Below are 13,346 nucleotides of genomic sequence, written 5' to 3' on the forward strand. Positions count from 1 at the left end.
TGGCAACACATGAAGGCAAAACACTGCTTTTTCCTCCAGTTAGTGAACACTACACTGTTCTACATGCCCAGAGAAACTCTGCTTGTTGCCAAGCTAGATGCTTACAGTACAGCTAATGTAAAAAGAAAGATTGTGCTGTTGGCTGCATAAGTGGTGACAAACACACACACACACACACACGCACACACAGGATGATAGGATGACAATTAGATGTGTTAGCTCTTAGACACCTGGTACTGTGTCCATATAAGAGGGCTTGGGGCCATATGGCCTATATGTCTGGAGGGATGTCTGAGCTGTGAATGTGTGTGCGTGTGTGTGTGTGTGCGTGCGCGCGCACAACAGCACTGGAATGCTTTTTTCCAAAATCCATATCCCCGCTTAAGCCCACTCATACTGTTGATCAGCAGGTCTTGTATTTGAGTCCTCTAATAGAGGCTTCTGACATGGTTATTATTGTTTACTTTGAGCTTTTCCATGCTCACACAGACACACACACACACACACACACACACACACACACACACACACACACACACACACACACACACACGCATACACACAGGACTGGGTCAAGTAAGTAATGCTGATACATTTATAATGTCAAGCTACCATTTGCGCAAAGCTTCATGACTTACCTCACAGTATGACAAATCTGCTAAGAACTTATTCAAAATACTAAAACTTAAACTTGTGCTAGTTTGTTTTCACTTGTTCGATTTTTCTTCCACAGACATTGATAAACAACATCAAATCTGAACGATTCGATGTGAGAAGTCTTTATAATTAGCCATTCCACTCTGTCTCATGATCCACTGAGGAAGCTCTTAAACATATTGAGCTCATGTCTAATCCGTCGTAATTCATGAATCGTTGTGTATCTTTACATGCTTACCAAACACATTAGGACATGTACAGTATAAACACACACAGACACACATACAGGGATGGATGGAAGCAGTGAATGTGGTGCTTATGAACTAGTTAAAAGAAAAGAGCAAACAGTGCATTGGTGACAGGGAAGGTAGATGAAGAGAGGAGGAAGAGGATGGGGGAGGGTGTGGAGGACCGACACTGGCGCCCCGCCAACGCTGACGAAAGCAGCTTAGCCCACCCAGTTGCCATGGATACAGTAAGGAGCAGCATGTGTGTGTGTGCCTGTGATAGAGAGAGAGAGAGAGAGAGAGAGAGGGCGGGAGGGAGGGGAGGGAGGCAAGCAGAGAGAGAAAACCAGCAGGCTGGCGTTAGAGCAAGTCAGAGTGGGAGTGAAAGAGCACCAGCCAACAGGGTGGAGAGAGAGAGAGAGAGACAGAGACAGAGAGAGGGTGAGTGTATGTGTGGTCAGAGAGAGAGAGAGAGCGAGAGAGAGAGAAAGGCTGCTTGAGGGAGACGATAGAGTGCTAGATAATGGAGGTGCAGACGGAGTGTGTGGAGCCTCCGGTGGCCCCTCAGTGTGACCCCCAGCCCACGGGGAAGATCAACAAAGCTGCCTTCAAACTCTTCGGAAAGCGGCGCACCGGGTCTGGGATGGCCAGCTTCTTCTCCTTCAGGAACAAAGGGGCTACAAACGGCGGGAGCAACGGGAATTCTGACAATGGGAATTCTTTGAATGGAAATGGCTCGGCGGCATCGGTAGAGCTCGTTCGGAGCAAAACCCACGATGGACTAACGAGCTCTAATAACGATGCTGATGGACAGAGAGGGGAAGGGCTCGCTATCCTGGAGGCAGGGCCGGTGAGGTCCCTCAGCAAATCCCTGAGTTTCTTCTCTCTACTCCGACGTGGGACTTTTAGGTCGAGTGAAAATGGAGGGGCAGGGCTTGTTAGAAGAGGGAGGGGCCTAAAGGGCTTTTTTAGCAGCATGCGATGGAGACGCAAGGAAAAAACAAACGAGGGTGAGGGGGAAGAGGTGGAGCGGAAGACGGAGAAGGATGGGGATATTGCCGACTCTGAAAAGGTGAAGGATATTACGCTCACCCTTGAACCCCCTCCGCATCATCACCAAGTGGATTGTGGGAATGCAGAGGCATCACCGAACCCGGAGACTCCCACTACTAGTGTTACCATGACACCCCCACACTGTGTTGCCATGCCAGGGTACTCTATTGAGCCAGATTCCCCCTTTCCTTACACACCCACTGACTCGCCACTGCGCCCGCCCATCCAAAAAGCCAAAGCCTCAATATCCAGCCTCACCCCCTCCCTCGCTACACCCCCTTTGGATCGCTGCAGCACGGGTGACCCACCCTCAGAACCTTCGGTGGACCGCCTCTGCTCTCTCCTCTTCACTGACGTCACATCCCTCAAGAGCTTTGATTCACTGACAGGCTGTGGTGACATTATTGCTGACGCAGACGAGGAAGGTCCAGTGGGTAACGGGGGCAGTGGCACCAGCAGCAGCAGCAGTGGGGGAGGAGGTGGGAGTGTGGGAGTAGGCGTTGGGAGAGCTGTTGGTATCACCAGTGCCACGTCTCGTGGCTCCCCAACCAAACCCCTGCTACCGTCACACCTGACCCAGCCCATGTTCTCTGTTCCCACAAGCTCAGTACCTTCTTCTTCCCTCCCAGCCCGGGCCCGGGCACCGCCTCCACCACAGCAGCACCCAGCTGGTAGTGGTGTGGTGGCCTACATGGGCGGAGGGGAAGAAATGGCAAGTCCAGAGGGAGTGGACGATGCAGACATGCAGGGGCTCTGGCACATGCTGCCCTCAACAGGGGACAACTCTCCTGCTTTGCCTCGATCACATCAAACTCCCTCTACCACCCCAACTTCTACTTATCCCCCTCGTGCCCCGTCCAACCCCGCCAGCAGCCTCCTGCTCTCAGCCCACAGGAGCGCAGACCGCAAGTTACCCCCGGTGAAGGCATTGGGGCTCAGTAAGATTCCAGTCGTTGGTGCAACAGGAGGCCGGCCAGCTAAACCCCCCATCCCTCACACACACGGCCGTCATCCCACATCACCCGGAGAAAAAGAGCCCCTCAGTGATGAGGGTTACTGGGACACACCCTCCGCAACGCCCACCGCGACACCTGACGAGAGCGGGCTGCAGCGTAACCAGAGGACGGCCCTATCACGCGACAGTTGCTCCGGGGACCACCTGTACGACTTCTACAATGACCCTGAAGAGGTAGGAGAGGATGAGGAAGGAGATGAAGATCTAAACAGTACTCCCTCTCCATCCACTGAATACAAACTAAGCCCCACCTCCCAAACAACTCCTCCTTCCTCTTCCGCCTCCTCCTCCTCCTTCCAGTCAATGAAAGGCAGCACAAGCCTTCCTCGGGAATCTAAGATCCCAATAAGCAGCAGACAAACCTCCCCACCTCCCCACTCTGTAAGCCAGTCAGCCCTCTCGTCTGTTCTAGAGGCTGAATCCCCTCCACCAAAGACCCAGGAACCTCCCCCGGCTCGCACCAGAATCCCTGTATCCAAGGTGCCGGTCCGTCGTTCTGGAAACAAACCTGGCAGCACAACCAGAGGAAGTGCCCACAAGAAGTAGCTCCTGTCAAATAGGGGGATTCTCGCCCACTTACTAAAAGACTTGAGTGTCCATCACTTCAGTGCTGTTGATGCAGAGCCAAAAAGACCCAGACCGAGAAAAATGTTGAGCTGTAGAGTTATCAGCCTATAAATTCCTCTGAAATCTTAAAAGCTCTCATTCCTCAAGTGTTTTAGCTGACGACAGGCTGGGATAGAACAGGTGGTTTTGTTTACTTGAGAAAGTCACGAGGAGACTCAAAAAGCTGGGTTAACACTTCACAGTCCTCACGGGAACTTAAGAGGTTGACTTTTGACAATCCATGGACTCGCTACAGACACATTTGCCTTGTAACTTCCTGGAAAAGCTCCTGACCTGCGGAGAGTTTGACAGCTCATGACTGCACACTGCAAAAAAAAGGAAAAAAGCAGAGCACCTTTTATCTTTTACATTTTTGTTATGGAACACCACACGGCATAACATCATTTGCTTATAAGGACCTAATCGAATCAATGTTATTTTTTCTAAAATTGTCCTCTTGTCTAATCTGTAACAAATGACCTCCTAATCTTTTGATTTTAGAGCCAAAGTAAAAAAAAAATCCTCCTCATTTCCCTTAAACAGACGAAACCCACAGCCTGGAATAACCCACCATTTTTTGTTTGGCTGTTTTTTTGCTTTTTGAAGATGTTTTTTATCTGACCGCACACTGATTATTAAACTGTATGTGCAAAAATACAAATGAACACTGAGATCTGGTTTTATTATTTATTTACTTTGCAGCTACAAATGCAGCAAAGTTGCACGACAGAAGGCTTCGCAATATCTTCTTTTCTTTTTTTGGGAGGGGGAGACCCTCTCTGTTTTGACTGGCTATTATTATTATTATTGTGGACGGACTAAGTTTGGCTTCAGCCTGTTGCATCTGGATTTCACTTATACCGCACTGCATCACTCAAAGTGCATCCATAGGATGTCAATCTCTGGGATTTACAACTGTTGAATAACCAATGAAAAACCTGCAGAACTGTCGCAATACTCAACCTGGAGGGATCCCTTGCACTGATGCTTCAATACACACACACACACAAACACATACAATTTCAGACAGGCACACAAACATTCTCTCTCCCTCTCCGCATGCAGTGCCACACATACAAGGCACAAAGGTCAGGGAACGTCATCTATTACTGAATGACCTGAGTTACACACACGGTTCAACCTTTGGCACTGCCTTCGTAGCTACACTGGATGACTTTCTTCTCCAAGGACATGTGCACAAACAACCTTTTTTTTTTTAGAGTTAGTGCTTTCTTCTTCACTGGATTTCTACTGTTTCTATACAGTAGACTCCTTCGTCATAAGTCATACTGCTCGGATCTTAAACTGTGACTGCACCATCTTCTTAATGCTCATGCTTTCTGTTCTTTACTACTAACATACTGTACAAGCTGATGTGAGGGGATGACAGGGAGGCATCCTTGCTGTCTGCCAGATTTAGAGAGCCAGAATATGCCTGCAAGTGTTTTAAAATAGGATGTGAGCCAGAAAGAACATACTTCTGAGTCACATAGACTGGATCGCAGCTAAAAAATGCACAGCAAAACGTGGGGACTAATGCCATATCAGCTCAGAGTGCTTCACCCTCACTCTCTATGCTGTTGTACTGGCAAACATTGTACAACTTCATTATAGGAACACCCGCAGCTGTGTGTGAATCTGAATGTAGCGCGGTCTCATTGGCGACCATTGGTCAGCTGTGTTGGTCTCTTTTCCTCTCTGTCCCTCTTTTGTGGGGGCGACACAAATGGTGGAGTTTACTGTTTTCTAAGTCCCCCGCGCTCTGAAAAATGACTTTGTTGAGCCTCGCAAAGCACCACTTGTTTTAAGAATGGGGGGGTGTGTTGCAGTCCTGAAAGGCCTTTGTCTGGGATTCAGTGAGACAAGTTAAAGAGAGCAGAGTGTTCCTTACCCTTCAGTTACAGAGAGGGGTTTTTTTTGTAGGGAAAAACATTCGAGATGATGCAAGTTTTCGCTCATCCTAACCATAAGGATACCAACCGACACTTGAGGGTCATTCTAGTTCATGATAGCTTTCTGTCTCATTTAGAATGTGATGATTGATCCACAACACTGTTCCAGGTTCAGATATCTTTTCAACTTTCTCATGGTGTAGTGCAGGACAGGCCATGTGGTAACCTGATCCCAGGTCTTCAGTAAGTGTGTTCCTCCTCCGATAAAAAAAAGGGCAGGCTAAAGGTCATCTAGGGAGCAGAGAAGGGTCACATCCGTTCATGTTTTCTCTGCCTACACTGTGCTCTTTGCTCTTTAGATTTAGTATGCAATAGCTTTCATTCTCCCTACTTTGGAGTACTGATTGACAAAAGAGTGACGCATGGACGATTTTGGGACGATTGAAATGGGCAACAATTTAAACCTTTAAAGTATTCCTGGTAAAATAATAAAAAAGAGTATTTTTTTGTAAACAGCTGTGGTGACGCTTGTTGATTGTTAACCAAAACAGTTGCCCTGAGAGTCTAAAAATTACAATTTCACTTTATGACACTGTCACCAATCAAATGATATTGATTGTAAGACTAAGAGAAAATAGGGCACTATGAACTGGACAAGGAATGATCATTATGTTAAACAGGTTTTTGTTTCAATATGAAATCGTCCTCGGTTGCTGTCCCACATGCTGCAGTTTGGTGTTTTAGTAGAACTTGTTTCTCCACTTTTTCCAAGTATGACAGTGAAAAGTAAAGTTTGGGTACCTTGATCCGTTGCACTGGCCTAAACACATCAACCACATCATCATATTGCCATCTGGATCAGTTCCTTGTTTTTTTTTTTGTAGACGCTTCTCTCCTTTCTTTCTGATTACAAATCTGAGCCTTTAGGTGGTCATTTGCTGTGATGGTAAAGCACATTATGTTTTCCTTTTTTTTTTAAAACTGTCTGTCTGTTCACAGTGTGAAATCTTTCCACTTTTCATATTTAATGAATAAAACTGTTTGCGCTGATAGATGAGCTCCTGACTCTTTGTAACCGCATTTACACAATAATCCATACACTTCAAGGTGAGACGCCTCGTGTGCTTGTATAATTAGAGCAAAATCAAATAGAGTCCTTCTTTCATCCCCCCCCCCCAATCATTCCTCCCCCACATCCCGGTGGCTTGAATCTCCAAGGAGTAGGTTGGGTGTGAGAGAGGGTGCGGAACAGGGGTGCTTTTGTTGATGTGCAGCATGTGGCATTTGTGTTGTGGCGTCACACTTGGAGAGAGGTCTGCTTGGCTTGGGAGCAATAGGTTATCAATACATTATATTGATTGCTGAGATGAAAGCCTGATGGATGTGTCATTGTCTGTTGTTGTCTCCAGTGGGTTAAGATGCCTAAAGACGGGGACAGACAGCCAAAAATGATGACAAAGAGATATGGATATGGCACCTGTGTGTTTGCCTCTATGTGTCCTGAATATAGATGCAAGGGAGGGTCTCATTGTTTTGGGGGCAGACACATGTTGCTATGGAGAAAGCTCATATGTTGTTGTGGTGTGGGTGCAAATGCATGTGTAGTGGGAGGAGGATTTGGTGCAGTGCGAATCCCCTTTGTAATGGTGCAGCAAACCCCCCTCCCTCTATCCAGTTCTCTCTCTCTCTCTCTGTTTCTGCACGCTGAGGTTTATGTAAAAGCCTTACGTAAGACCATAACACTCACTTGTACCGGCCCACTAGATCAAAGCAAGTGATGCTAGTGTGCCTCGGCTGATCTCATCATTAATCTGCTGCTGCGCGGTGTGCTGGATGTGGACACTCGTCCTCATTGTGAGCCATGTTGGATCCTGTGTGTGCGTGTTTGTTTCGGTGCATTAATCTGGTATAAAGTGCACGACGTGAAGGATTAAGTTTGTGCTGAACAATGCGTTTTGTTATGTGAGCTGTTGAAGAGAGCAAACATGAGGGAGTGAGAAAGCAATGCAAAGAAAAAGTGAGAGAACAAGATATGAGTGAGGGTTTGTCTGGCTTCAATGGTCTTGAATGAAGCTTTTTAGCCAGCTAGCTTTTGACGAACAACAGACGCAAGTGGCAATAACGGCATAATGGATACAGCTAAAGCTTTCTGTATTAGTAACACAAGAAAAGAAGAGTCATTAGATCAGCAAACTGACTCAGTAATGTAAGTTACTGCAATACATGTCTATTGTTTGCTAGCATTAGCTGATATTAGCCCCCAGCTAAACTAAGCTACACAAGAACAAGAAGAGGCTGAAGTGGCAAAATCATGGTGAATTGTTATCCTGGAATGTGAATTATTGCTTATGAGCTTTACTTTTTTCATTTTTAAGGATACGAATTTCTTCTTTAAAAAGTAGCATGGTCTTTAAAATGAGAGGTATGAGTGCTTTTTCATTCGGTTATTGTATCATCAATTGTGAGTGTGTTGTAATAAGCTACTTTCCAGCTCATGTTTGGATGTCTTTCAGCTGATTGTAAGATGTTTTGTCTGTGTTCAAAGCTAAGTTGGTGTCTGCTGATTTACAATTTGAAGCTACACGGTCATTTTACCGAAACTATATTGTGTTAGTATTCAATTGGGTGTTTATATTTTACTACCAAGCACAGCAGTGCAGTAGATAGACATTTATCTTATGGAAGATAATGTTGCATATAAACAGAAATTTAATCTAGAATTGAAAAATACTATCATGGAGTAGAGTCGTACTGATATTTCAAAAAATAATATGATGATAGGTATAGGGTTTCCTTGCCCTGTTAAGTGTGTGTGTGTGTGATGGAGCCCTAAGCACCACTCAAAAGCTGTACCCCACATTTCTCATGGCAGCTTCTCTACAGTCGTTCCCATAGTAACTCCACTAGGTCAACCAATGAAAAGAGGGGGCTGGGCAGGAAGGAGGATGGGCGAGTGTTTGGGGGGTTGCTGACACAGTGTGTGAGAATCGTGATTGGAGTTGAACATTTATACAGATAAAAACACACACTAACCTACATGTTGTAGTGCACATGCACTAGTCAGGCGTTTAGCACACGTCAACAAGTCATTTAGAGGTTCCACTTCGTACCACCGGTTTTCACCTCTGCAACCTCATGGGAAGCCCCCAGCATCACCTCCACTGCCACCATCATTTTTCCTACCCCACCGCACTTCTCTCGCTTCCTTTTGTATGACGCCACGGTTCCTCTGAGGACATTGTTGTGTAATCCTTTCACTTGTCAATAATTCATCAGCAGACAAGCTGTTGCCTCTGTGAATGGGAAGACGGGAGCATGCAGAATAGTGGCACACTGGGAAAGGCTTTATAGCACCACAGCCAAATCTGGTGTGTACTAGTTTACTGGTAAATGACAAATTCTGACTTTGAAGGGATGAAGCGACAGGAAACATGTCTTCCAAACTGAATGGGACCTTGTGAGCAGCAAAGTAGAATATGAATTGAATTATGAATCACGAGATAAATGATGACAGAAATCCCATTGAAGGATACAAGGTCAGGAGAGTGATGGTGTTTATACACAGTACAATGTCTTGAATTTAGCATTCAACATTGATACATTTTCACATAACTGAACTTTTGTGAGACGCACAACTAGTATGTATCCAGATTTCTGAAATGAATTCCCCTATTGAACACTTGAAAGGAATTACCAGATAAGCATCTTTACAACTTTATGAGTTACACATTAACATTAGTTGGTCCCTCTTCCAAAGTGGGTTGTGTTGCCTCTCATTCAAATTGTATTTTTTGGTTTATTTGACAAGGGATAGTGCACACATTGCTGTAAATGCGCCAGAGTTAGCCAAGAGGGAATTTTTCATCTGTAGTCCCAAGGCAGATGTTACAAAGTAAACCTAAAAACAGAATATAAGATTCAATTTACAAAGTTATGCAATATTGACCCTTTACAATGCGTGCAGAAACAATGAAAGAAGTGAAAATATTAAAATAAGCAGTATCATCATTCAGGAGACTCTTTGTCAAGTGCTAACAAGACTGGCCTGTCAGGTCATGTTTCTCTAACCCCTAGGGCTCCAACTGTACCTGTTGCTAGGAAGGGAACCTGAATAACGGGAGAAACAAAACTAGCAATACAATCTGATATGAGTTGGAAACTACTCACACAGATCCTTCCAGCTCTTTATAACCCTGAGGAGGAAGAGTCTAAGCAACACAGACAACTAAACTGGAACTACATACTTCATTTCTGAAATGCCCTTATTATGTTACTGTGGATACTTTTCCTGCTTTCACTTTGGTTACAACAAGTGTTTCTAACACACGTTACCTGATATGAGACAAGACAATTACAACAGAAGCCTTGCATGAACCTTGCGCCCCTAGCAAATTTCAAAACTGCAACCGACAGCCAGAAAACTTTCCATTTGGTGAAATATTGTGCTCAGTGCTGGACCATAGTGGCCATACATGTCATTACAGTTCTTCTCAATAGCTTAGGACATTTTCTAAAACATTATTACAGTTCACGAAACAAAGTTAATTCACCACATGAGTTATGTAGAACAATGCTTCGTTGCAAAAGCCCATGTGTAACTTAAAGCAGTAAACCCATCTTCCTAAAATAAATAAGATACATCAACCTGTGCATCACTGCCACCAAAACAATGCCACATTTCCCCTTTGCGTTTTGGCACGCATTCCAGTGTGTTCGTTGAGAACCTACAGTAATGTCAAATACAAAAAGGTTGTTACTGCATTGTACAGTGAAGAAAATTGTCTCAATACGAAAGCATTACCATTTAGAAAAATATTGTGTGAATGACGCGATACAAATGTGATACCCCTTATATATATATATAATATTTTCCTTTGTAATGCATACAAAACAAATGGATGTGTCCACTTGTTCAAACTGTTGTTCTTTCCTTCTTCTTGAGCAAACTGTTGACTGTCATTGTCTCTGAATCCATCACTAAGAATAGCTCCATGCGTCACAGTATACCTTTAAAGAAACATGTGCTTCTACATTTGAATTATGCGTGTGTTATATCAGGATTGTGCCAAAGCAACTGAGGAAAAACTGGAAAGAATCTCTCTATTTGGTATTTATTATGTACACTGTAGTTATGTTATGTAATGTACACTGTAGTTCACTTAGACACACACACACACACACACACACACAGGTTTGCATACAACCCGACACCAAGACAAACAGCTGCTCAAGAGGTTTTAAGAACAAGCAAGTTCTCTAGTTCACCTTTTGTTTGAGACTGAAACATGAGTCAATGGTCAACAGCAGTCCAAGAGCCACAGGTTCCATCCTCATTCATTTGCCATTGTTCAGCGGAGCCTCAATATCCACATTGATATACGTGTACAGTATATCCTTCTTAATCTCCTTGACTGTGTATTTGAGAGAATTAATTCCATCTTTATCCATGGTATGTAGGGTTTGGCGCAGTTTATCAGGATTCTTTGGATTAGGCTCATTGTGCAAGTCTCTGCTATGTTTGACCATCCTGTACTTTCCCATCGCCGTGTCAGGTCGAGAAATAGACATGCCACGGTAGTTAACTCGGTTATAGATATCGTCGTCCTCCCCACCCCAGCCCCAGAACGTGTTCGGGAAGCCGTTAATCTTCAAGAATTGGCTCCTAGACAACGAACACACGCCACCAAAGTAACTGTTGTAGGGTAAGTGGAAGTTAAATTTGTCCATAGCCACAGCCAAGTGTCGAGGATTGTCAAAACATCTATAGAGGTTACGGTCATCCATCGGAACCAAATCTACGTCAGAGAAGACAAAGCAGTCGTAATCATATTCCTTCATTGCTTCCACGAAGCCGGCATTCATCAGTTTAGCCCGGTTGAACACGCCTTCTCCATCCTGGTTGATGACATACACCGTGTAGTCCAACTGCTGACGTATCAATATAGGATGGAGGTAATGCAGCCAATGAGTAAGGTGCTCATGCCGATTGCGGAATGCGATGATGATCGCCACCTAAACAAATGAAATAAGTTAGTTGGCTTTTACCCAATCATTATGATTTTGGTGTTTTTCCTTTTAGTAAATTAAACTTATAATACGGTGTGTAAAATCCTTAAAACCCTTATAATATGAGTACGTCTGACAGCATTGAACTATAGAATGTGGGGAAGTATTTTTCAAGTGAGTTCAAATGGTGGGCCTCCTTTATTATCCTCTCTGTTTACTTTTCAAAGAAGAGTAAATAGAACGAAAACAAATGAAACAATGGCTAACACGCCGTCATGTGTTAGATATAGAATTGAATGCTAAATACACACACGAGAAAACCCCACTTAAATAAACACAAGCCCAGTATCACGGCAGGCTCAAGGGCGTTGCCTGTGAGAGACTTGAATTACTCTTAAATGATTTCACCATATTTGCAGCGTGAAATACAACAATGTGCAAACACAGCAGCAGGATTTGAGAAGCTCTCATGGCAGGAACATTGCGTCCGATGGAATAAAACCGTGTCAAAACTTGCCAGTCATCTGTGTATTAATGCACCTACCATTTGCACTGTGCTGATCTCTGTAGATAGACATAGTGGACATACAAAAATAAGCCTTACCTTTAAATGATTCTATCGAAATGCCGCAGTGTTTATTTTTTATCTTTTTATAATCAGTAATCGGTTATTCTGTGACTTACTGGTATCTTTACTCAGGTAAACATATTTGTATAGCATTTTTAAGTTCAACTTTACTTATCTTCATTTGTATCTTTTATTACGCTTTTGCAATGCTGCACAGCTCTGTTCACACATTTCTGTATTCTAGTAGATCTTTACTTATTGTACATACATTTTTTGTTTTTATTTCACATGGCCGTGGCAATGTAAACATATTTTTCCTATGCCAATAAAGCCTTAATAGATGATATTCAATTACAAGTTGTTGTTGATTTACCTATCATTATATTCTTACATTATATTCACTCAAGTTTACTTCCACGTTTTCACACTTACTACTTAAGTTGAATAGATTCCAAGAATGTAAAATCATGGTAAACTGTTCCAATTATTCTGTTCATATATTCATTTGTCTCTCCATTCCTCCACCTACCTTCTGTTGGGCAATGCAGTCTGGTGGCTTGTACCGTCCTCCTTCCCGAAGATCACGACCGATCAGTCCTCTCACCTCATCCAAAGTCCGTTTGGAATCAAACTCCACAAGCAATGGACCCACAAGATTTGGAGGGGTGTCAGGGCAGCGTCCCAAAGGCTTGCTCTCAGTGGGTGGCTTCTGTGTCTCTTCGTGAGTGACATTTCGGACTTTAGCAGTCGTTTGAACAAGTCCTTCTATCTCCTGGGAACGTGTGTGGTTTCCATTTGCAATACGATGTTGCTTTGGAAAAATATATGAAGTGTAGTTTCCGTTGGTATATAGAACCAGAACAAAACATGCCACACTGAAAAAAGCTAAAAGGACCAGTCCTTTAAAGGTTTTTTGCATCATTTTTGTGAGCCCTAAAGTTGAGTACTGTACACTTAACTGCTCTGCCACAGCTCTGCTACCGCTCTGCTACCTGCATCTCTCTTTGCAAGTCAAAGGTTTCCCAAACAGAAGAGCAACCCAACAGGTTTTTCCTTTACTTGGGTGCTGCTTCCTAGTTCACGTCAGCTGATCAGGTTGGGCCTTGCACCTGTTGTTAATAATTCATCATGCTTTATTTTCATTTGTTTCCTCGTACGTTTCCCAGATCTAACGCCTCAATGACTCAATTTAAAGTTTATTGCTGTTTGAGTATGACTATAAAACTATTATATTGCTTCCTTTCATTTCTATATTATCTACCAAGTTTAAGAGTGGTGTTAGTTTATTTGAAACATTAACCAAATACAAAAGTATTGCACCA

At 43.8% G+C, this 13,346-nt stretch overlaps 2 protein-coding genes across 2 annotated transcripts; one reads left to right on the top strand and one right to left on the bottom strand.

The window, feature by feature from the left end:
* Positions 1–1,253: 1,253 nt before the first annotated feature.
* Positions 1,254–3,498, top strand: amer2 (APC membrane recruitment protein 2; the record flags this gene model as incomplete). Its single annotated transcript, XM_079292474.1, has 1 exon — positions 1,254–3,498. Exon 1 carries the CDS (start codon positions 1,408–1,410, stop codon positions 3,496–3,498), a length of 2,091 nt encoding a protein of 696 aa, XP_079148600.1. The 5' UTR covers positions 1,254–1,407.
* A 5,498-nt stretch (positions 3,499–8,996) lies between these two features.
* On the bottom strand, positions 8,997–13,014 carry LOC306794014 (beta-1,4-galactosyltransferase 1-like). Its single transcript, XM_079291872.1, has 2 exons — positions 12,554–13,014; positions 8,997–11,462 (listed from the first exon to the last, which is right to left on the bottom strand). The coding sequence occupies exons 1-2, from the start codon at positions 12,944–12,946 to the stop codon at positions 10,785–10,787; spliced, it is 1,071 nt and encodes a 356-aa protein (XP_079147998.1). The 5' UTR covers positions 12,947–13,014; the 3' UTR covers positions 8,997–10,784.
* Positions 13,015–13,346: the final 332 nt, after the last annotated feature.

This window comes from Melanostigma gelatinosum (genome assembly GCF_949748355.1).
Source record: "Melanostigma gelatinosum genome assembly, chromosome: 20".
NCBI classification, from domain to species: Eukaryota; Metazoa; Chordata; class Actinopteri; order Perciformes; family Zoarcidae; genus Melanostigma; species Melanostigma gelatinosum.

Excerpts from the sequence above, each read along its gene's own strand:
- LOC306794014 (XM_079291872.1), bottom strand. The coding sequence starts at position 12,946 with ATGATGCAAAAAACCTTTAAAGGACTGGTCCTTTTAGCTTTTTTCAGT. Across the intron at positions 11,463-12,553 it reads ACTGCATTGCCCAACAGAAG|GTGGCGATCATCATCGCATT; the intron begins GTAGGTGGAGGA and ends TCATTTGTTTAG.